The sequence below is a fragment of the Lytechinus pictus genome, chromosome 12, assembly GCF_037042905.1.
Source record: "Lytechinus pictus isolate F3 Inbred chromosome 12, Lp3.0, whole genome shotgun sequence".
NCBI lineage: Eukaryota > Metazoa > Echinodermata > Echinoidea > Temnopleuroida > Toxopneustidae > Lytechinus > Lytechinus pictus.
The window spans coordinates 1,630,172-1,656,131 of NC_087256.1; the positions used below are offsets into that span (position 1 = coordinate 1,630,172).

Consider the following 25,960-nt stretch of genomic DNA (forward strand, 5'->3'; position numbering starts at 1 on the left):
GGTCTAAGGACATAAAATATCAAAGAATTTGAGCTCGTGCTTTGCGCTCGCATTATATATTAAGACCACATGATATACCTTATCTAGTTTATAACAATAAAAACTAACATATACTTAAAACTTCAGTCTCTATTTAGGACTACCCCCTGAACCCCCCCCCAAAAAAAAAAAAAAAAAAAAAAAAATCAGATTATAGCGGCCAATCGAGAAAAATGTTGATGAAAATATTTTTCGGCCCCCCCCCCCTATTGGCGAAAGCTGGATCCGCCCCTGTCAGGGGTGATAATTTTTGCCGTGGGCCCTATTGCACAATCCCCCCCCCCCCTACGCCACCCGCGAGGCCCCCTCTATATGATACAGAGGCAATGTACAGAGGCACTCCTACAAATGGGGTTGGACAATAAACTCACGATATGCGAAGGACACTTTACCGAAATCCCGCATGAATGTATCTTGAGTGTTAGTTATCATTAAATCCTCATAATGATAGGCATAGCTCTCATATTGATACATTTTGATTTTTAGCAATTGAAATTTTTAAATTATGAACATTGTGAGCGAAGCAATAGAAAATAAATCAAATCTGACAGTATCTCATCTAGAAAAGAGGACATTTCCCGTCTTTTGCACCTTTTTGAAGACACACTACAAGCTCTTTCATATTTCTGTGGTGATCGGGCGCTAATTGGTCGCTTGCGTGGGCGCAGCGCTAGCGGTCGACACGTCATTCTGAATGACTCATAATATTTTAAAGGTCTACACTAGAATTTGTGTACTTGAGGGTAGTTGCCAACTAAAAATTATATTCACAAATCAATATAATGCGGCCTGAATAACTCATGCTAGATTATAATCACGTAAAAATATAATTTATAGGTTTTAAATATTTAAAATAATATAAAAAACAAAATTGTTATATAAGTATTAAACAGATCTAAGTCTAAAAAATAAATCTCTAACGTTATGGTAGAGATTTTCTTCCAGGATGATCGCATTCATGTTATTGTTATTGCTCGCGCTACCTACACAAGGCTCACCGCCTATTGCTGGGGGACCCACCGGACTGTACCTGATGACAGCGCCGGGCAAGCCCCGTGCTCCAGAAGGCCACTATCCGCTGCTTTATCCCTGCCGCGCCTTCGGCCGGCCTTCGTCGTGCGTGTCTTTTTGGCAAGCAAGTGAATAGGTGAATATCGTAATGGCAAATTTCCTTTTATCAAATGAAACAATGAAGGAGTCATTCGGCAGGCAGGCCATTAGCATTGCCTAGACCAGTAGAGGCGCTGGTCCAAAAACTGGGATTGTCCCAGAAAACAAGGATATCCTCATAAACCAAGACAAATCATGTCTTGATAAATTGAGACTGTCCTTGTTTATGGGGACGTTTTTTTTTCACTTCTCCCTACGGGACAAAGACAGCAATTACGGAAATTGAGAGTGCTAAAAATAGATTCAGTGACCTCAATTCCCCCCAGTTCGCCGTCTATTTTTCATGACTTACCGTCTTCCAATAATCTTGTTATGAAACCTGATATGTTTACATTGACTAGCACACTTGATTGGTGTCGGCACTTGACAGGTGAATGAACTTTCCTAGATTTCTTGTGTGAAGAAATCCTTATAAACTGAGACAGTCCCTGTATTCTGGGACGATCCCAATTTTCTGACCAGCGCCTCTACTGTAGACAGCTGGCAGCCGTCTGTTTCGATGAGTTTTTAAACATTTTTTTCTTCTCCTTGTTAAAGTTAAACAGACGGCTCGCGGTCGTGCAGTTGCCATTACTTTGTCTTTAGGCTGATAATAGGGGGTTAACAATGCAATCATGGCAAAATCCCCTGATATCTATTTTAAAGCAAAATATATTATCACACAATTCGGGAGATGTTTTCGGGGCAAGCCTGCTTGAAGTTGATGACCCCAGGCCCCATATTGTCTTTTTGAGGCCCTTTTTTTTTATACATGAATGCTTGAAATGTAACATTTAATTACATTTTCATCATTTTTTTACTCAGAATATTTTAGTTTGTAGTTGTGTTATTATATGCTGGGTTGTATGTTTTCTCAATTGTTCATTTTTAAAGATTAAGGGAAACTGCTTTGACTTGGGAACATACACACACCATGAATATCACGATGATAATTGATACATCAGACAGTCCAGCATATATCTGATGTGCAAGTAACCCAGGGAGCTCCGGCCCGCACAGCGGGCCGGAGCCCAGGGGCTTACCGTGTATTTGACCATACTAAAAAAAACGAAAAGTTCTCTCCTACCCCAGTCTCGATCGGCCATTTTGTTACGATTCATAACAAAAATGGCCGATCGAGACGGGGGTAAAAGAAGGAGAGAACTTTTCGTTTTTTTGAAGTTCCAGTATGTGCCTCGATGTCAGGAAACTGCCACTCGTTAGACCTTCATCCATATAATCGCGGTAAGTGCATAATTTATGTTTTCACAATTCATTTGGAGAAATATTTAGACCATAAATCATGCAAGTCCCGTGAGTATGGTCAAATACATGGTAAGCCCCTGGGCACAGCGGGCCGGAGCTCCCTGGGTTAATGTGCAAGTAGCAATATAACTTTTAGAGGTGTAGATCTACACCTAGTTAATAATAATTTGATTTTAAATTATTATTGTTTGTTGTTTCCACATTAACATTTTCTTAATTTTTCCTTATTATTTAAATCAATGCAGGGTCTAAGTCTTAATGATGACCAGAAATGGAGATTTTATCTTCCAGGCGAAATTGGACTCTAAATTCAGCAGTCGGAAGTGCCTAAAATATTGTTTCATGTGAGTGAGGATGCTATCTCACAACTGGATATAATTTCTTCTGAAAATGCTTTAGAAACATTTTACTTCAAAAATGGAAGAAGGAGACTTGGGGTTTGGTCAAGGATTGAAACCTGGAGCTATTTCTACATCTACTGAAGATGTGGACTTATCGCCTCGGCAACAAGACCTACAAATCAATTCAGAATCAAGAGAACAAGAACCAGACGTGGTAAGAAAAAGCAATGGCTCTAGCAGGAGACTTAAGAGGAGCAACAGTCTAGGTTCAGCAATAAAAAGGGATAGAAATGGTGAGAATGAAAGGGAGGAGATTCCTGAGTTTGCAGGAGTGCCAATGGGAACATCATTCAGACAGCAGAAAGTTCTATACAGTCAAAACATCACAGATTTCCTCAAGAAGAAGGACAAGATAAAGCTATCTGCTGATGTAAAAGGTATTCCTGACTTTTCATTATTTATTTGCCTTTTCTTTTCCAAATGAATAATGGTGATATAGATAGATAGATATGATAATAGTTCATTTGGAAATTAATTCAAACACTTCTGTATACCCAGATGTTGTGTGTCCGGACAGGTTGTGTGTCCGGACGATCAATTTTAGAAAGTCATTTGGAAAAAATTACAAGCAAAGTTTCATAAATTTTTAGTATAAAATGTTAGGAAATATTATAGAGAACAAAATAGAAGACGATTACAACTATTGAATTCATATTTTTAGTGTATTCCAAAGACAAAAAAGAAGGCTTCAGAAATATAAAGTGTCCGGACACCTGACCCCCCATCCTACAGTCTATCATGAGTTAATGTTAACCTTCTCGTTCTACACAAATTCTGAATGACATTTCCCGGTAGCAATTGTTGTTTAATTGCAGTACTTTTTTTTTGGGGGGGGGGGGCTATTCCAGGAAAAATTCTTACTCTGAATTTTTAATAGAATCTTGCAGTCGGTGGCTGTGAGTCATTAAGAAAATATGTCCCACCATTTCTAGTAATACATGTAGCTGGAAATTATTAACCAAATGATAAAACACATCTTTGACAGTAAAAATATACAGCAATTTCTCATAGTCATATACCTGTTACAGTCATTTGAACATGCAAACTTGAAAGCAAATTTCAATCAGTTACCCTTCAAATTTCTCTTGAATACGTTGTCTTTCAATTTGAGTATTTATATCTATGACATTACAGGGGAAGTTCACCCTGAAATCATAATGGTTTTAGGACCAATCATTGTGAAACAAATTGAAATTTCTTGAATATATATTAATAACTTGTGAGGCATGGAATCACAATATTCTGAAATTGATTCATAATTCATTTATTCATGATGTGTATTCATCAAAAATGATTTTGCTATCAAAAGCCTCTCATTTAAATGCTTTTGTTAAAACCAATATATAATGTCAGGCAACCGCGTAGCCAGGATTTAATTTTGGAGGGGGCGGTAATATGTAAGTGCACGCAAAGTATGCCAACACTTTCAGGCGCAATTTTCTCTGAAATTTTGTATATTTGGTGATAGTTCCTCCCCCTCCCCCAAAAAGAAAAAAATAGAAGCATCTCTGCAAAGCTGATATTTTTTATTATTCCTTTGAATTCCTTTAAATCAAATTTGAATTGAAATTAAATAAAATGAATAAAGGATTGATTGCTTGATTTTTGCGATAGTAACTATTAGTTATTGTTTTATTTCCCGGAAAATTAAATGAATCAGATAAGGAATTATTAAAATATCAAACTAAATAAATACCATACAAATAAAAACAAAGTATTCTCTATTTGGAAATTGTTGTAACAGTCTGATAAAAAATATGCACTTTTATTAACATTATAAAGATGAGTGATACACTAGAATGAAAAATATTATTAATTCATGAAGTGATTAAATGTTATTTTCATGTGATGTTTATCTGATCTTACTAATCATTTTGTTGACAGGGTCTGCTGTTCCTGCTTCATTTTTTGCTGTCCAGCAATCTATTGTTAACAGACTCCAAGAAGCATCAAATGTAAGTCAGTTTTAAACTAATGGAAAGTGGGTCTTAGGCCAGGGGGTGTTTCATAAAGCTGTTTGTAAGTTGAACGACTGGTGATCCTTGCTTAGGGCGACTGGTGATCCTCTCTTACGCGCTAAATAATATCATTTACCATTTATGAAAGGATCACCAGTCATTCTTATGTTCTTAAAGTCACTCTTAACTCTTAACAGCTCTATGAAATGGCCCCCTGTATTATGAAAGAAGTGTTATCTAATAATAAATGAATTTAGTTGTGCGCAGTAAATGCTCATTTTATTTGGAAGTCCCTAAAATCAAGATTAAAGGTCACTCCATCATCATAGATCTAGATCTGGCAACATAACTTTGTGAAATCATGAATTTCTAAGTGAAAATGAAAAACAATCACATTGAAGATCACAAAATCAGAGAAGCATATGTGGGGCATTGTATTCTCATTGCTTGGAAAAACACCCAGTATCTGGCTTGAAAGACAAGCTTATTTTTACCTCCAGAATGTTTTGCCACATTTTTTATATTAAATAACATAGAGAGTACAGACACTTGGCAGCCATTGGATTCTGTTTGAAGTTATTTTGAAATCATTACAAGTGGCATAATTTATATTTAATCACACTTGTTATCAGACATGAATGTCAAGAAGTATTCTGTGATGAAGTTTGATTAAAGTATTTCTTGGAACATTGATCACAAGGACTTTGAAGAAAACTTCTTGGATCATGATATTGGACAAAACTTTATAAATAAAGTCTTTAAAATATTTTTATTTTAATAATGCAATAACTTTTAATTTGTATAACCTTGTTTATTTGAAATACACTGTATTTTTTTAGAATAAGAATATAAGTAATAGAAAATACTTTCTGTCTCAGATTGTCTTTGTAGATTTCTGATGTGATGCACTCAATTATAAAAAGGAACTTATGCTCATTTCTTTGCTTGTTTCTTTTTTTTTAGATAAAAAGCATGATATATGTATATACTGTTTTCTCTTTTGTTCTCATTATATTGTCCTTTGTTACAAAATAATTTGCATTTCAGCATGACCAACTGGTGTATAATTTTGGTTTAAAACAACTGCAATTTTGTATGCATACAACAATTTGATTTTCTTTGTCAGAATACCTTGAAAGTATGTGTACATTTTTGATGGAAAAGGATCACTGATTTATTGTATTGTATTTATTTTCTGTCAATTAAAAACGGAGATGATATTAAAAACAGTAAAAAGACAGAGGGGTCACCCTTCTGTGTTAGCAACATAATCAAGGCTATTTTACAGAGGGGTCCCTACTCCCTAGTATAGTAAATATATAAAGCAGGAAAGGAAAAACTTACATAATTGACGTACAATAAAGACATTAACAAAATGTGAAACAGTAATACTTACAGTATACACAAGATAAAACAGGTAAGATTAGAGATATGAACTGAAAGCTACAGATAGTCTGGGAAAATGCTTTAAACTTAAGGGCTTTGTGAATTCATCAATATTTTCCAATAAGTTCATTTGATGGGGAAGAGTATTATATTAGATGCATCATGCACCTATGAATTGGATAGCATGCTGACTGCTGAAAATATTCTGTTTTCTGATTTGGGTAAAGGAAAATTATAAAATTGTTATTAGCAAAGTTAACAATGATAGTAGTGAGCCTGTGATGTCAGATAGAATTAGTTGAAACAAGTTATAAGTTGGCATCAGGGGCGGATCTAGGATTTTCCCAAAGGGGGGGGGGCACATTTTCCCCAGTAAAAATTTGAAGAAAAAAAAGGTCTTCACTTTTAAAGGGGGGGGGGGGACACTTCTGTTTGAACGTCATTTTTACATTGCAAATTTTAATTGTGCCTCTCAAAGGGGGGGGGGGGCACAGGCCGGCTTCCCCCTGGATCTGCTAGTGGTTGGCATATATCATTTCTGTCCATCTTAGAAAATAGTGGAAGTATCGGTTGACTGACAAACATTGGTTCCTTTTGTTATATTCATGAATATAGTCATACTTACAAAAACTATAATGAATGTGGGTGTGCTATATACAGTGCATTTAAGTTTATAGTTATATTTTTATTTAGAAGAATTGTGAATTTAAACAGTTTTCTTATACATACACTGTAATGCTAAATCTAAACAAGGAAAGTGATAATACCATTTAATCTCTTAACAAATATATACTGGTACCTGTGAAATACATGTTCTATAGCCTGCAGTCGTAATAATCAGTGTACTTCTACTAGGTGTGGTAGTATTGCTATCATATAGGCAAGGCTCCACATTAACTTTTTTTGGTGGTGGCCCGTTCGGGCCACCAAAACTTTCAAATAATTTTTTTTGGTGGCCCGAAAAATATAAAGAAAAACATTAATTAAAAATGAATAAAACAAACTTGAAATATTAATTCTGCAGCCACTACCACTAAGTTACTTTCACTTTGTACATCTTGTATGTTATCTTGTTTGCTGTTATTTTACTGTGCTAATTGATTTGTGGTAATATATAAATTGTTCTATCATTGTAAATATGAAATGATTGAAAGAGAATAAAAGAATTGTATTGTTCCCAGGTTGTGTGGACTTTTTTTTAAATCTCTGTATAGACACACACTCATAATGGTAAAGTAAATAAATAGTGCATAGCAAACTCAGATAGATGTACAAAACAATGATTTTTCCTTTCTTCCTTTTTGAATCCTAAACCCGAGATTATGCAGGCCCCAAATACAGTTTATTTTCTCTTATAGCATATTATTAGAACAATGCATAAAAGGGGGAAACAAACAAAAATAATTTTTAGAATAGTATATTAAAAAAGAAAACAAAAATAATAAAATAAATAAGTGAAATAAAACAAAAGAAAGAAAATAAAGAAAAAACAAAGAACAGGAAAAAAAAGGAAGAAAAAAAATTTAGACAAAAAAAAGAAAATGAAAGAAAAATTAATAAAACAAAAGTAATAAAAAAATGGGGAAATTTATTATTATTTTTCAGTAGAAACATATTCTTTAATCAGGCATATTCAATGGGAAGGGGTATTAATGGTTTAACCACTATACAAAAAAATGAAAGGAAAAAAAATAAGAAAATGGCAACAGTTATATCTGGAAAAAACAGTGAGAAAAGTCCTTCCCCATATTTGCCAAAATGCTAGAAAAATTCACATTTCATATCAATGAAATGCCTTCCAAAAATATTTACTTCCCCAAGAGTGGTTTAAGAAGTCATTTATAAACAAGAAAGAAAGAAACTGTCTGTTTATTTTTGGGTAGAAAAGACACAGCTTCGAAAGAAACCAAGTATCAACATACATACAAATGCACACGTGGGACTGTGATGTACTCACCTATGTGTTTTATGTGTATTAATGTATTTGGAAATCGTTTTTTTTTAGTCAAAAGAGAAGTCATAATTCCTCTTTTTCATGCTTGCAAACAATCAGGTTACACCAGATTTTAGTAATTACTGTAGAAGGGCATTTCATTGGTGTAAAATGCGACTTTGACATAGATTTTCAAAGTTCTGTGGAAGATTTCTTAGCAGCAACATTTTGTATCGTAGCTCCCTGAGTCTGAATAGTGTTTTCATGCATGCAAAGCTAACGCCAGACGGCCGGCGCGGCCGGCTGGATATTATACAAATAGCGAATAGGCATGAGTGCGATGGTGCGAGATTTCGCATGAGGTGAAAGAAAGATGCTCTATTCAACGAGGCGTTAGCCGAGTTGAATAGAGCGTTCTTTCTTTCACCGAATGCGAAATCTCGCACCATTGCACGAATAAGAATATTCGCTATTTGTGTTGTACAACGCCTCGGAATTTAGCGAAAATATGAAAAAACAAGAGTTTTTCCCTGCAGTAATCTATGAAAAGGGAGCAAAATATTGTAAGCAAAAGGAAAATCCCACAAGTGCACATGCTCTTAATTGGGCAGCATTGCGCATTTAGCCAGCAGGTTTATACGCGTATTGCACCTTCATTTTTACTGAGCGCAATTAATGAAATCGTATTGTGACGTCATCTCCTAAAGCCGTGCAACGGTACATTTTGGACGGTACATTTTGGATGGTACGTCTTTTGTGCAACGGTACGAATGTTTGACATTCAGCCTCCCATTTGCTCGCGTACAACAAGCTAAGTAGACGTTGTACAATATACAAATTTAGCAAATAGGCATGAGTGCGATGGTGCGAGATTTCGCATGAGGTGAAAGAAAGAAATAGAGCGTCTCTTTCTTTCACCGAATGCAAAATCTCGCACCATTGCACGAATAAGAATATTCGCTATTTGTGTTGTACAACGCCTCGGAATATAGCAAAAATGTGAAAAAACAAAGAGTTTTTCCCTGCAGTAATCTATGAAAAGGAGCAAAAAAATCGAAACAGAAAGCAAAAAGCAAAATCCCACAAGCGCACCTGACCATGGGCAGCATTGCGCATTTAGCCAGCAGGCTTATACGCGTATTGCACCTTCATTTTACTGAGCGCAATGAATTAAATCGTATTGTGACGTCACCTCCTAAAGCCGTGCAACGGTACATTTTGGATGATATGTCTTGTGTGCAACGGTAGGAATGTTTGACATTCAGACTCCCATTTGCTCGCATACAACAAGCTAAGTAGGCGTTGTACAATCTCCACTGCTTTGAGATGTTCCTTTCCTCCATGACTATGCAATCCTTGTGTGTGTGTAATTGTGTGTAGGGCGCATGACGAATTGGCTTGCAATTTGAAATGTAGAAAGTTGATAAATGCATGCAAAATCGGGAGAAAAATTGCGCTACTTTGAAAATAATTGGTTGCCCGATTCCGGCCACCAAAACTTAACATTTTTTCAATAATGGTTGCCCGAGGTGAATTTCTGGTGGCCCCGCGCCACCGCTAATGTCGAGCCTTGATATAGGCCTACTTTTAGAATATATAGCTTTTTCTGTGCATCTCATTTATTAGAAAATTAGGGAATGCAAACAAAAATTTAACAAAGTTAGTTGACAGTACCACCAAGTGCCAATAAAAAAGAGGATGCATTTTATTTATTTTTACTTCCCAAGTGTTATCAATCAATATAGGACAGGATTGGGCTATTGTTATCAGAGTGATATTAACCATCTGTGCAACTGTTGATTATTATGGTTTCATTTAAATGCTTTGATGGGGTTTACCTAGTTGTGTATATTCATAGTTTAACACACTACATTCACCAGCTTTCCTGCCAACTGCTAAATGTATGAATTAATCAAATTGTACATATTTTACCCTTAAAGAGAACATGAAAATATGTGCATTATTAATAGGACAGATTTTAATGTACATGTACTATGAATTTCAATTTTGGCTCATTAGCCATGTAGACATATGAAATTTACAGTGTAGTGTTTTTCATAAACTTATGTTAGATGTTAAATATGTTCTAGTACTGTTATTTTTGCAAAAAGTCTTCCAATAACTCCAACCTCCCATCTTTGTTTATCTTTAAATTATACTACCTCCTCCAGCCTCTCCCTGTTACACAGTGGAATGGACACTTGTCGTCTAGACAACGATTATCAATATTGCAATGTATGTGTTCTATCTGCCTACCATTTTACTAAAAACAAAAGAAAAAGAAACCTGAATAAAGTGATTAACAATGTATAGTTACCTATTGCCCCGGGGACCTCGACACGACGTCTTTAGTACGTGTTCGGGCTGCCGCAGTAAAGTTACCTACAGTGATGTCATCATTTCTTTCAAAGAAGATATTTATACCGTTTCCCTCATTATACATTAATTTTTTTTTTTTTCAATCGTAGGAAGTAATAGTTTTACAAAGTGAATTGGAAGCTTCTAAATCTCAACTAGACAGCAAGTACAGGGCAATACGCATTCTTCAAAATCAGGTAAACCAGTCATTATTATTAGAGGTTTACAATAGAGAGAAGTAGAACCTTTCGAATCGTGATTGTAGAACCACTAGTATATATACTGAATAATTACAATAGAATGTACCTCCCTCCCCCCCCCAAAAAAAAATAATAATAAAAAATAGAGATTTTATTCACAAAAACATATATTTTGCTTTGTATTAGTTCTAACTACAGTGTGTATGCAATCATCATAATTTCATATTTTACATCATATATTTGAACTAAAAAGGAAGGAAGATTCATGGTAGCAAGAATAAAATAAATGTGACTTCTTTGGGAAAAAAGGAAAATATGTTTTAAGAGTTCTCCCACAGAAGGGTAACAAACTTTAACTTTGAACTTTCACCAATTAAAGGATTGCCTTAGAAAGTAAATCAAGAGTAAATTCAGAGTCCAACTATACAGTCTTGATTACTATCTCACTATCACCCTTTTTTAGTAATTTATTTTGATTTCCATTTCTTATAAATGCTGGCAAATTTCCTCCTTTACAACTCTCAACAGTTTTCACATGTGAGTATTATTTGATTCTTCATGTCATGTTTCCTTCAACTTTTCAAAAAAATGTTAAAAAGTTCACATGAAGAAGTACCATTAATAGAAACTTTTATATTGAATTTGTTGTTCCTGCTGTTATAAAAACCTATTGCTTTATGTTCCCTCCTCTCTCTTTATCTTCATTATTTTCAAGAAAGGGAAATGCACTGTAATTGAATTTGGAATTGTCAATTTAATTCAGTTACTGTTGGCAAGAATCCTAAATTCAGGTATAAAAATTTACAATCTTGAAAGAGCTCAGAAAATAATTTTAACTTGTTAAAAATGAAAATTTGCAATGTGACTTAAATTTTCCTTCTGATTTTATCCATAAGGTGTATTCAGATTTCTTCTACTAACAGATTCAACGTTAATTAACTTTGAAAATAACACTGTCAAAGCGAGAGTCATAACATAAGATTTATGATGTGCACCCATGAGAGATCTAATATGACCTGCAAATAAAAATGCATCACTGTAGACCAGTCTACATCAGCCCAAATTCTTAGAATGATCCGAAGATTATTTTAGCAAAGATGCAGTTACCGTGTTATTTCCTAGATTACATATAAAAGTATTAATCGATATTGAGCCAGTATTTAGGGGTAGAGTAGTGGGAAACACCCGTGAAGTGGTCCGCCTGCATCCCCCCAATCAGTTATATCGGGGAGGAGAGACCTGCGGGTCACAGTTCTGTGTGCGCGCCCTTCTAGGCGACCCAGATTGGCTGGCTCCTCCAAAAATGCGCCTTTGAATGTCTTTGACAGCTATATGGCGGTATACAAATGCTGTGCATCATCATCAGTATTTTCAATTAAAGCCAGACAGTATTTTATCTAAGTTCCAAGGGGAAATTTATGCACTTAGTTTTTTAAATTAAAAACAATTTATTAATGACACTAAGCCGTCACATTCTGTATACAAACATTGAGCCCACATTGTGCATGCTCATTAGGCCCAGGTGAGTGTTTCATGAAGCTGTTCGTAAGATAAGAGCGACTTTAAGAACGACTAGTGATCCTTATGGTATGTGGTATATTCATTGGCATATTCATTGGCGATGTTTTAGCGCGTAAGAAAGGATCACCAGTCGTTCTTAAAGTTGCTCTTAACTTACGAACAGCTATATGAAACAGCCCCCAGGTTTAAACTTTTCTATCCAATAAGTAATTTTCATGGAATCCTTGATTCTGATTGGTTATTGAGCAATTTTACCATGGTAGTTAATAAAGTGAACATAATTTTAGTAACTTTCATTTATATTAACTTTTATGCAAGAGGGCCCAGGTCACATTCCACACTTAATTTGATTCAGTAAGAATTTGTTTCTTCTAATTCCTCAGCAGGGATAATAGAAACAGGGTTTCTCCTGTATCAAGAAAATTCTCAAGGAGGAATGATTGAGCCAGCTAGATTAATGAAATTAATCAAAGTATTGCTGATGATAAACCATCTTCTTACAAGGGCTCATAGGAGCCTTTCAGAGTATAAAGTCTGCCTATCGCCTACGGCCCACTCCACCAAATTTAAATTAGTGCATCTAAACATTTAGATTTAATGATGGGCATCTCTTAGACAAGCAAAGTGCATCATTTTGATGAACTGAGTGTACATCATAAAGCTTTATATGTTTGGATTCAGAGCTATCTTCATATTTTGTAAGCACCAGATACCAGTTCCTTTGTCCTCACCTTCATGTATCCTTTCATTTTGTATCACCATATATTAAAACAAGAATCAGCTCGCAAATAATTGGCATGACCAAGTGCATTTGCTGATCTAGAATTTGATATATCTATGAGAGAAATGAGAGCTATTTTCTTTTGTACACCAGGCACAAGTTCTTTATTACCAGTTCCTTTTTTATCATCTTCATGTTAATTCTACATTTTGTAGCTCTTGACGTTAAACCCATGAATTTTATTATTATCCGCTGTCTAGCAAGAAGAGATGGAGTCAAGAGGATCTCTGGTCTCATCAATAAACAAACATCAGTTTGCAAATTAGTGGCATGACCAAGTACATTCCTTGCTAGAATTCAATATAGAGAAATACAGAGAGGTGTTAAAATAGCAGATGTTTAAGTACAAATGTGCAAGTGTTACAAACATTGTACTACATGTGCATGTATATAAAATACGTGAGGCGTGAAATTCTGTACTTTGAGTGCACTTTAGTGTGAGTGTATTTTTTCAGTTAATTTGTTTGCTATTAGTCAATATTCTGTTCTTTAGGTCGTGTGGCATATTGTGGTTTAGGGTTTTCTTTTTATACATGTATGTTTGTAATGTTGAGATATTACTTCATGTAGTAAATCAGGCATGGATAAATGGTATATGGCTATAATGATTCACAGCCCAGTCCTTCTTCTTTGTGAATTTTAAAGAGACACATGGCTTTTTTGTTTCATTCATCTGTTCATATTTCTGATCATCTTCAAGATTCTTGTAATTAAATATTTGTGTGACTTTGTGGACTCATTGGCCTGTATTCTGAAGTCAGGTTTAACTTAAACTCAGGTTTAAAGTTGTGGTTTAAGAATGGATAGCCAAATGATACATAAATCACTAACAGTATAGATATCATATTTCAGCTCATTTGGCTCTCAAATAATTCATAATTATCTAGGAAGTATAAATAGATGATTGTCTTCACCATCAATGAATCAGGAAAGAGCAGAGTAAACATGAGAAACATGCAACTTAATACAAATTTTGACACTTTTGGCTTCCAATAATTTTAGCACAGAGTTAGACCATGGTCTAAGTTAAACCTGACTTCAGAATACGGGCCATAGAGTTATCAAATTAACCATATTATATGGGATTTTTTTTCTGATTTCTATTTCAAATACATTAATACTGGTTTAGAGGTGATTTTGTGTCAGTACTAGGCACTTAAATCTAGTGTGGGGTAGGCCTACAATATAATTATATAATTTATAATATGCAAAAATTTACATTGAAAAGTAAATTTTTAATAATTTTTCCTTCTTCAGGGTAAGACGATCTTAAAGCTTCAGTGCAAGGATGAAATATTCTTAGATTCTTGTTATCCGCTATCGGAAGTGACATTGGGTATTTTGATATTGGGCAAAACATTGCATAAATTATTGTTCTTTCAGACATCTGTTGTTAATATGCTTCTCTTTTCCTTTCCTCCACTGTTTTATTCTTTTATTTTCTCTTTACCGTATTCTTTTTCCCTTTTCCTCTTTATTTTTTACCACACTTTATATTTCTTCAGTATTTACTTCACCACTTAGAAAAGTCACATCGCTTCTCAGCCTTTTGGCTATGATCATGTGTAGTAGTCCCATGTAGCGCTGCCCCTATAAAAAAAAATTGTCCTGATTGTAATAGTATAGCAATCTATGATATTTAGGATTTTATATAATTAAATTTATTATTTCTGTAATCAGATCATGCCTGCATTATCAATACATCTGCGTGTGTGACCATACGGTGTATGTCATTCTACCATTTCACTACTATTTTATTCATTGTCTTTATGTTTTAAAAAATGTTGCATGACACTCTTTTTGCATTGAATTGGTAGACTATTGCTCTTAAGATCATTTTTACATTCTATTTGTTATCCAGAAGAACATTAGTCAATAACAACAATTAACTATTATTTAAAAGTTAGAAGGGATTCTCTCTTCTTTTTTCCTCCATCAGGTGGCTGCATTGAATGCTGAGAAACAAAGAAATATCAATACAGTACAAGATCAAGCCAAAGTTCTTCAAAAGGTATTGACATAATTCCACACTGTTCATACATCTTTGTTATTAAATATTGCTTGTATTGTTAATTCATTGTTGTTTTTGTTGTTATTTTCGAAATAAACAGAACTTTTTCTATACTATTAAAAGAAATAAAAATTATTTTAAATTCAAAGACCTGTACTGGCTATTAAACCTACTGTGTATTACTTCAAATGTGAAACTTACTGTTATTTCAGTTATCATATATTCATTAATTATGGTTTAATATCCATTCAATTCAGATTTATTTTCCCAATTTTTAAAACAAACAATGTATATATCAGATAAAAATTCATTATCCATTATTCATTGATGAGGCAAAAAGGAAACAAACTGAAAGCAGAGCTTTTAAATAATGCTGTTCCCGTTTTTTTTTTTTTCACAAAGATGTTATTTCTTTTACTTATCTTTTTCTGCTTTTCCTTGTCCTGTTTCATGTTTATATTTTCCATGTTTTCTTGTTATATGTAGGAGGTGAATGCGTTACAGTTTGAATTGGATGCCAAGTCAAGTTCATTTATGTTCAGTGAGCAGACATGGGCTGAAAGATTTGATAGGTAAGACTAAAGAGGATGGGGGATAAACCTACCTATGACTTTTTTCTCAAGAATTGAAAAAGGGAAAAAGATATGGGAAAAGAAAAAAAAGAAAGAAGAGTATCAAGAAGTGAGGTTTGGTTCTTGTAACTCTATATACCACTTACATGTATTATGTAATTGAGAGAGGAAAGAAATATGTCACCTTCAGCCCACCCCCCCCCCCCTCATTCAAAATACCCTGCCACCAACATTGTTGTGCCCAAAACTCTCATGTTTACTTAAAGCATCATACATTTTCATATGAACCCAAAAAGTATAACTAATTACACAAGTCATGTGGTCAGAGTCAGACATGCATGTATTGTATAAGCTGTTATTTTCGCGTACAGAATTTTTCGCAAATTGCGGGGGTTCGCGGAGTGTTGAATTTGCGATCATCAGAAGATCTACCAAATATTTTCACAGCATTTCAGAAGCAAAAATAGTGCAAAACATATGCTCCTCAAAACTCCCAAGCTGATGTGTCTTTTGTATGTTAATATGTCCCTGTAAAAAAACAGTTACAAAGTGTGAAAAAAGTGGCTTGAATTTCACTTTTTTGTATCTTTAGATCTGAAAATTCAGTCACAGTTTGATCTGTAAGAGTAATCTTTGGAAGTTGTGTTTTGTTAGATTTATTTGTTAAAATGTTGGTTTTTCAGTGCAAAAATGTTGAATTTTATGAACAAAATCTTACACCCTCAAAACCTATGGTCATGTGACTTGTGAATATTAATGAGTATGCAAATAGCTCCCAATGCATGTGTATAGAGTCAACCAGATGACAATAAAATCTATTTTTTTATGGAAAATACATTGTAATATTGCAGTGAGTGAATAAATATTGATAAACATTTGTCAGGAAATAATTAAGGCTCTGATTTTGTTTGAGAAATAAAAAAGTGAAATTCTAGCTAACTTTTTGAATTACAAACCATACTTTTTCAACCTTATTTTTTGTACATAATAAAGTTAGGTGCTTATCTCCATATTTTCACTACATAGGATGTTTGCAATAGCAAAGCTTTGCTGTTGGGGACATTGGCACCAATTACTAAATGTTTCAATATTTTCACATGTTGTTAAATTTGCGGCCGATTGGCAATTTGCGAAATCCGCGAAAATAACAGCTTATACAGTGTATGATAGGAATTGCAATGCTGCTTTAGAAAAGAAGATATCAATGGGAAATGGAGGAAGAATGATACATCGGCGCAATTGTCAGCAAGTGCCCTTAGTTACATTCTTGAAAGGAATCACCTTATACAATTATCACTTAGTGTTGAATGAAAAGTCTTGTAGATAATTTTCACATAATTCATGAGGTGTTATTTTTTCAGGCTGAGTATTGAAAATACTGCCCTCATGGCAACGTTACAGGCCAGGTCCGATGAGGTCAGACGATTACATGCTGACAAGATGGGTGAGTTTAGTTTTAATTCATTTATTGATTCAAAATGGCTTATTTGAAAAAGGGACATCTTTAGCAGCCACAAGAAAAGGCATAATAAAAAATGGAGTTCCACACTTTTAATACACTTTTTTAAGCCTATATGGTTAAAGATGGAGACACAGGTGGTAGGCCAAGGCTGTATCTCATCAGTTTCTTCCCTGAATAAATGAATTTCAAATGCATGTACAGTTGGATATCATAATACTACAATAATGATGTTTGCTGCAACTCATGTAGGATTATGATATCATTGGTATCTAGATTCATTCATTGCAGCCATTGCCTTACTTTGGCATAAATCAAATTTTACATTGTCCAAGTGTAAGCACATAAACATAAATATGATATCAAATTATCTGAGAAAAGATACTCTTTCAGGCTATATAGAATAACTATGTGTTTGCGACATTTTTTTCTTAAATTACTGATTTATGAGGTGTCAATTTTTTCTGCAAGGTTGTCTTTAAAGTTGCTTTTAGTTAAAGCGAAGGATTGATTATGGAATGATCTTTTTTACCTTACAGCTTTAAAAAGAGAGAGGGATGAACTATTGGCTATGATGGATGCAAATGAGAGACTGCAGTACGACAGACATTGGTCTTCCAAGAATGATGCTTGCTTAAACAACTCAATATCTGAGGTAGGTCACCAGAGTGATAAGGGAAAAAAAAGAATGAAGCTGATTCTAGATGAGGTGATTGATTGAAATAAAGGAGAGCTATTTGAAAACAAAATTTGAAAATTATTAGAAGATTGTGTTATTGTGTGTGATACTTCTTTTGACTCAAATTTATTGCCCTTTGGCTATATCATAGAAGTTTCTTTAGGATTTATTTAATTCTTGAGTCAAGGGACAAGAAATATCAACAACTATAATGTATTATATCCCTTACTTAAGATTGTTGTATTGAGAGTGTACACAAGAAGAAAAAGAATAGTTTTACTACGAAAAACGTTTGCCATGAAATAGTTCATTTTCCTTGCTGACGTCACGCATAGTCAATTTTTTTCCCGAGGGAAAAATTGAACTATACGTTTTTTGACCCCCCCTACCTCGCGATTCGAGAGCTGTGCAGCGCGATGCGAGCAGAGCGCTGCTCAGCCAAGCGGTACTCTGCACTGCATGCCACGGGAAACTTTCGGTGAGCTGCACTAACCAGGTGCGCTCGCTTAACAGACGATCCATACAGCAAGACTTACTATTTTCTCAACGATTGTTCTATATCGACTTATTAAAAATCGTTTCGCAGTAAAATAGTATGAGTGGAAGGGATATAAAACTAATATACAATGACCCATTTTCGGAACAGGCTAAAACTATTCGCACTCAGGAACATCACATAGTACTATTCTCCCTCGGGCCGATGGCCCTCGGGAGAATAGTACTATGTGATGTTCCTTCGATGCGAATAGTTTTACTATACTATGTTTAGAAGATTTTGACTACACATACACCCTTCCTCTTGTACCATTTTGCATAGTACATGTATTCATGATCCTGAATTTGATTATTATGTCCATGCTAATATGCAATATTGAGGGATGGCTGACTTAAAATAAGACAAACTTTACAATGACTGATTTTGAATTATCACACATTAGCATGGTCATTGCATAGAACAATCAAATGAAAATGTTTATTTTTCTTGCTGTATTGTAATACATAGCAGATGCTAAATATGTGTGCCCTGTATCTGAAGTGGTTAAATTGACTATACCACGTTCACATGATTTTTTATTCCCTCAGCAAATGGCCGTGCTTGGTTCGTGCTTGTGTCGTGGTAATAAACCAGAGCCTTGCCGGTGTGCTAAGACAGCTGCCTTACTAAAAAAAGATAACAGTTTGCTCAAAGATGAGGTAAGTAGTGAGAAAAATTTGTGTTTTATTAACAAGATAGTGGTAGTGGGGAAATACTACATACTACTCAGCAAATTGAAATATGAGGAAATCTAGAACACGTGTCCAACCTGTATTTTATTCATGGAAATAAGGTTGTTATAATATTGAGTATTTTCATTTTTGCCAATGATTTGTATATGCATATTACATTTGCAACTTGAAAAGCCTGTATTTCATTGCAATTATAGACAAATACTTGGATCCACTCTTGCTTTTGTTATCAAGGACATCAAATATCTGTCAAATTTCAAATTACCTTGTAATATTTTATAGTAATTGTAGAAAGTAGTGTCAGATCTGTTGCTTTAGCAACTTGGCCAGCTTGAATGAGAATGACTTTATTCGTGTTAAATGATAAATTTTATACACTGGTATTATTTGTTTGAGCTAATTGGTTCTGAAAAAGCTAAAATATGTTTTAGTATCATTCAAGGAGTGACTCTATGTTGAAACAGTTCACTTTTTATTCATGTGTGACCATGTTTACCAAGCATTGTTTCTATTTGTCCTCTTTTGTGCTTTTTTTAACTTCTTTTAATCTTCCCTTGCTGTTTCTCCATGAATTACAGAATTTCAAGTTAAATGAGAGTCTCAAGGAAGCCTACCTCGTAGCCGATGCCTTCCGGAAAGCCTTTGAAGAACAACTCAACCGAAACTCATCGATGAGCAAAGAGCTTGCCGACTCCCCTCCTCATTCTGCTGCAAAAGACGTTGAGAAGAATGGAATGAGGAGAAAACCTCTCCTACCATGGATGAAGAAGACGCCGTCAAAGAATGGTAATGAAGATTTGTATATATGGGTCTGCCCAAATAAAAAATATAAGTCAGCCAAAAAGAAATTCTAGTTTTATTTTTAGTCTTAACCTGATGCTGTCTCTAATTGACACCAGTTAATACACATGAATTTCATATAACTACTTTTCACTTGCACATTAAGAGTTATTGTTGTCTGGAAAAGCAGATCCTCAGCTTTTCAGATTACATGTATATTTAACTAGCTAAACAGGATAGACTGACTAACATCTATATAACCACTTAATCTAATGTAGAAGAATTTTGGAAAGAGTTTCAAAAGTGGTATAATATCTAGGTTTATGCAAGCATGATATATTTTGCATACTGTGTAAGATCTTTTGAACTCTTGTCTCAGCAATCCCCTAAAGCAGTGTAAAAGACATCCTTGTTTCTAATTTTGGTTGAATCACATGACTGTAAAATTTGACAGTAGATAAAAGTTTTTTTTTGTAAATTATGTAACCATAATGGTCTCTCTGCCCAAGTATCTGATGCATTTGCTTGTGTCATTTTATGCCAGTTATTCAATTCATTTAGATTTCAGACTAGAGTACCACTTTAATAAATAAATTCTTTGAAACTAATCCAATTCAGGACATTGTCAAAGGGATGATGTTGGTAAGCTGCTAGCAGAATCACTGGACATACAAGCTCTAGTGGTCAGTGAACTAGATGAGATCCATCATGAATGGTCGAGAAGTGTTGGGGTTCAAGTCTCACAACCAATGCCTGATCTCATCAGGAACATGGCCGAACTGGTAGGAATCTCTATAAATTTGATATAGTTATATTGAAAGTGTTATTTATATCACATTTATTATGGATAATATATCAGATGATCTATCAAATGCTCATCAACCTTTTCTTTCGTGATTTTCAAGCTTTCAATCTGACATGCTTCTTCCATTTTTTCTTCTGGTAGTGATTTGTTGAGGTTAGAATATATGTTATAATAATATGGTAATAATTATATTATATTGGATGGCTCAGAATAAAATACCAGAAATATTCCAAGAGTTTGGAAAAATATTCCACGAATCACAGATGAGTGGAATATTGGCCCTAACGAGAGTTATATGTCTGGTATTTCATGAAATCCATCCAATATAATTATTATCATCTATCCCACCCCCCCAAAAAAAAAAATTCATAGGATCAATTTTGGTTGTTGACATACGACTTTGCATGTAGTTCATTATGACGTCATCGAGCGTTGTTGAGCTCTGATACTGCACGGCAATTGATGCAGACCAAAATACGCGCTTTTAATTTATCGCTAGAACACTCTATACAGATGATAATTTTGAATATATAGCCTATGAAGAGGTAAATAATGAAAATGAAATATATTACGTCAAGTAGTTCTCAAGGTGCAACTTGAATTGCCTGCATGACAAATCAAACTGTTTTTCATGAGTTTTTTTTAATTTTATTAAAGGAGCCTACAATTCTTAATATCTTAAAGGTTATTTCATTTATTGATACTCTCTTGATGATGAACTTCTGTTCTAATTTGTGACTTTGAATTGTGGAAGAAACTATCATAATAATTGAAAAATTCTGATAGTGTATGCATGGAGATATGGGTATCACCAAAGCAATTTTAACAATTCAAGTCTGCTAAGAGTTAAATTCACTGCACATAGAAATGCATGAATAGGACTACAAACAAAATTCATCCTTGTCAGGTCACAGCTTGAATAAGAAGGTATCTTGAAGACAACCTTTATACACATTCATGACAACATTCCTTGTCCTTTTCTTCCCTCATTGTTAGCTGAATGATAAAAGTGAAGCCTTAGCTCACCAGCGGTTGGTTACCAAGATGTTAGCAAGACGTACTCAAGATCTAGAAGCAACCATGAAGAAATACAGTGATCTTTAATACCAGATGAATTACCTCAAATAGTATCAAAAATGATTGGGGGCTCTTAAAAACAAACTCTACTGTCAGTAATGGATGTAAAATCATTGTAAGTCTGTAAGTGGCCTTTGAGAATAATACCTCAGTTCAAGAGAGTTTGGATCAGGGACTTAGTAGTGCAAGCTGGTATAGATATTCTATCAGCCATTGAAATGCCATGATTTCACTAGCTTATAACCCTAATAAAGCTGGGTATATGGAACTTCATGTATCTCACATCCAGTGAGAGTCCATTCTCTCCATTCAATTCAAATTTTGATATTCATTATAAATTGATTATGATATTAAATATATGTATAAAAGCATGTGCTTTACTTCATAATTAGGTATTTGTGCCAAAGATGTTTTAGGTAACATCATACTTAGTGACAGGTTAGTGATATGTTATATGGCTGCATAATTATTTATTTTAAAGGCTGAAGAATGGGTACTTTTGGTGGAGAATGCAGACATTCTAAATAATTGCATGTTTATGTGAAATTCTGTATTATCCAGATTACTCTAATTAATTTAATTCATAACACACTCAAATGGAAATTGGATGTTTTGTACCTCTTATATTGGGTTTATCATAAAGCTATTGTTCTCATTCAGTGGAACAGTTTAAAATTGAGTGTCATAGCTCTTTCATGATTTTGGATTAAGGACATCCTCTCCTATTGACCATTCCTATAAACCACATGACCTTTAAATACATGCCCTTGTGAATAAAATTGTTTTTAAAAGCCACCTCACACCTGACCGAATGTAGGCTGACGAAGGGTGACGAATGGGAGAAATGCACGCAAATTCAACAATTTCAAATAAAATTTCCGTCAAATCATGCGATCAGTAACTATTGTCAAATTTTATCAACGAAAGGTAAACGAAGGATTAATATGACATGCGAAAGATATTGATCTTTCGGTTCACCCCTTTGAGTAAATTGCAGCCGAAGGCGAGCGAAGGGTTGATATAACCAAATAAGATGAACGAACAGTGAGCAATGGTTTGATATGGCGTGCGATTAGAAACGAAGACGAGGTAATAGATTGCATTACGTCAAACCCCCGTTTGGAGAAAGACCGCAGTTCAGATTGCAAACTGCGGGTTTATACCCCATTTTACGTTTGGAAATCCCAAAAATCATTTCTAAGCCCTGAAAAACCCTGCTTGACCAGGTAATCCCTGCTGTCTCAATTTCACCTCCACAGGCCAGTATATGAGCGTTGAGCCAAGGACGAAATGATAAACAACAGCTGTGCTATTACGTAAAACTTCTCTGCCTGTAGTAGGACCTTCGGAATGAAATTTTTGTATTCGATATTTAATCACGTTTTCAAAGGCATATTGCATTCAGAAATCCAATGTTAGTCCATTTTCAATTTCGAACGAAGAAAATCGACCTCGAAATAAGGAAAGTAAGCGAATAAAAATGACGGCATGCTTTGCAGGGACCGCGCTCAGCGCTGCGCATGCATCCCATCGTGTGTGGCCCCCTGCTGTGACTGTATATGCCGGGCTGTTGTGTTATCTTCGGACCGAGGTCAAGAAACAGGTGTTTTGATACTTAAATTGCTTGCTTGGGGGCAGTTAGGGTTTGTCGTACTTGGAGAAGAGAATTGATGAAGAGGGAAACAGGGGTATAGTGTTCTCAAATGGAGGTTTTCGTCATGGAGCGTTCTTGTATGTCTAGTCCCTCATCAAAAGCGTGATGAGGGACTATGCGTGACAATAACACACAAACGATAAACGAACGATTACCTCAGACTAAATAAGAGATGCGAATTCAAACAGATGACCAACAATTTTTCAATTCGTCTGGAAATTTTAAACATGTTCAAAATTTCCGCGCGAATTTGAATAATAGCAGCTGTAGTTCAGAAGGTGTACGAACCCAAACACGAAGGGTAAATATGATTTAATATCCTTTCGCCAGCCATCGCAAGGCATATTTCAGGCAATTCGGTTAGGTGTGAGGGGGGCTTTACAATATTGCACTACCTCCTTGGTGTTAACATGTTCTTGGGTTCATAACACAAAGCCTAGTGACTGATAGTATGATGGATTATTATGATTGATTTTATATTATGATCAATTGCTCAGTTTTGTTTTTTAACAAACGCTAGATATGAACATGTCAACTTAGTCACTGTAGACGATAGATGAGATATTGAGTTTTGAAATTAATAAGTGTTGGGTGGTTGAATTAGCTGAAGTATTAAGTCTCTTATATTTTTCCCTATATGCTGACAATGTTAATGACATTCTAATAACAACTGACAGTACGTACATGTATATATGAAAATATTTAAATACGTCACCTGTTCATCTAATTATTATTATATTATATGTCTTATATAGAGAATTTGTTATAGTTAATGAATTGTATTTCACATGCTTAGAATGTTGCTGGTTGATTGGTTAAGAGTATGTCATGTGATTAATTGTAGATGGTGTTCTTTACAATGATCTCTCAAGTTAAAGGGGAATGAAACTCTTGGAGCAAGTTAGCTTTTGTGAAAGCAGAAAAATCAAAGAATATGATCAACAAAAGTTTGAGTAAAATAGGACTAGCAATAGAAGAGTTATGAGCATTTGAATGTCGAGATCACTAATGCTATGGAGATCCTCCCATTGGCAATGCGACCAAGATCTATGATGTCACAGATGAACAACTCTCCCCTTTTGGACACTGAAAATATACCCTAAAACATCTCTTTTTGCTCATTCTAATCATATGACAAACGATTCATCAATGATATAATGTTGTGAAACCTCTGTACTTGTCCTCTCATAAAGAGAACACATCACCTTGTGATAGACTCTATAAAAATGAGAATATAAGTGAAATAAGTACTAAAGTAATGAGGGAGTTGTACGTGTGTGACATCACAGATCTTGGTCGCATTGCCAATGGGAGGATCTACATGGCATTAGTGATCTCAATATTCAAATGCTCATTACTTTCTTATTATTCATTCAATCTTCCTCAAACTTTCAACAATATGTTTCTTTGATTTTTCTCTTTGATATGGATTCAGCTGGTTTCAAGGGTTTCATTCTCCTTTAACAGCTTTGATTGACTGTCACAGTGAATAATGAATTTGTGTAATGTCTTGGCTCTAAACGCATTTAAATAAGCATTAAGAAAAGCTTCACAAATAATTCTTTGTTCCGTCAATGTCAACTAACAGTAATTATTGGCTTATTATTCTGCAATGTCAAAACAGGAATGAAGTATTGAATCATTTGAATGCATTATAAAATATGACTTCTTTGAAAACTTGACTCAAATGAACAATAGTAGTGTTAATTATCTTGTTTGTTGCAACTCACTTTCGTTTTAACTGACTTGAAAGGGGACAGTTTAAATTAATGTATGTGTTCATTGGTCTTTGTTGAATATTTTCTCTTGTTTGTGCTTAAAACCAAAGCTTTTATCATGTCTTTAGATTATCTGTTTATCTGATCTTCACTAGCTGCAGTACTAGAACATTTGTCATTATTGTTTATGTTGAATAGATTTATTTCCTTCTACCTTGGTCTTTCTCTACTATGAAATGTTTTCATCTACATGTGCTTCCAAAGTTAGGGTGTATTCAAATCTATGTGTAACAGAGATTACAGTATATATCTATTTATGAATTCTAACTTTACTTCTGTATATGTGTTTATATGTGTTGAAGAATTGATATTATGTGAATGTAATATAAATGACATGTCATTGTAGCTCTAAAGGGACAAGTTGTATATGTGGTGTTTGATGCTGGAAGCAGATAAATCAGAGGTAGAATTATTAGAAATAATTTTGATTATTAAAAAAAACAGTCGTTTTAATCTTCTGATCAACGTATCTAATGAGATTTCCAACCATTTTTGCTCCAATGAAAAAAAGGGGAAGAAGCTTCTTTTTGTTGTAATAGTATTTAGATCATTCATCTACAAAAACTCTTGTGTTTCAATCTGAGGGTCGTGGGTTTGATTCTCATCCACATTGTGCTGCACTCAACCCATGTGAGGTGAATGGGTACCTGTCAGGAAGAAATTCCTTGAATGCTTGAGCACCTATACTGGCAGTGCAGCTAAAGCTGTGGTAATAATAAGCCTGTTCACGGTTGTAAACTGCGCACGAGCAGAAAAAGGTCATTGGAGACAACCATGAAGGTGGCTTTCAAATTCACTGACATAGGCATTTGTGATTTGATGATTATTCATGTATTTCTTTCAAAATATTTATCACATCCAAGCTGAAGAGTAATAAATAGAGCCTTCATAATCACTGGTATTTGACAGTAGCCTAAACAATAGTC

At 34.6% G+C, this 25,960-nt stretch overlaps 1 protein-coding gene and 1 non-coding gene across 2 annotated transcripts; both read left to right on the plus strand.

Annotated features, from left to right (window-relative positions):
- Positions 1–987: 987 nt before the first annotated feature.
- LOC129273343 (coiled-coil domain-containing protein 125-like) lies at positions 988–24,923 on the plus strand. The gene is made up of 12 exons (XM_054910365.2): positions 988–1,186; positions 2,700–3,232; positions 4,740–4,810; positions 10,601–10,687; positions 14,932–15,003; positions 15,490–15,575; positions 16,937–17,019; positions 17,574–17,689; positions 18,797–18,907; positions 19,519–19,726; positions 20,339–20,502; positions 21,522–24,923. Exons 2-12 carry the CDS (start codon positions 2,872–2,874, stop codon positions 21,627–21,629), a joined length of 1,467 nt encoding a protein of 488 aa, XP_054766340.2. The 5' UTR covers positions 988–1,186; positions 2,700–2,871; the 3' UTR covers positions 21,630–24,923.
- LOC129273711 (U2 spliceosomal RNA) lies at positions 14,526–14,714 on the plus strand. Its single transcript, XR_010295384.1, has one exon. It is a non-coding gene; the product is annotated as a U2 spliceosomal RNA (small nuclear RNA).
- Positions 24,924–25,960: the final 1,037 nt, after the last annotated feature.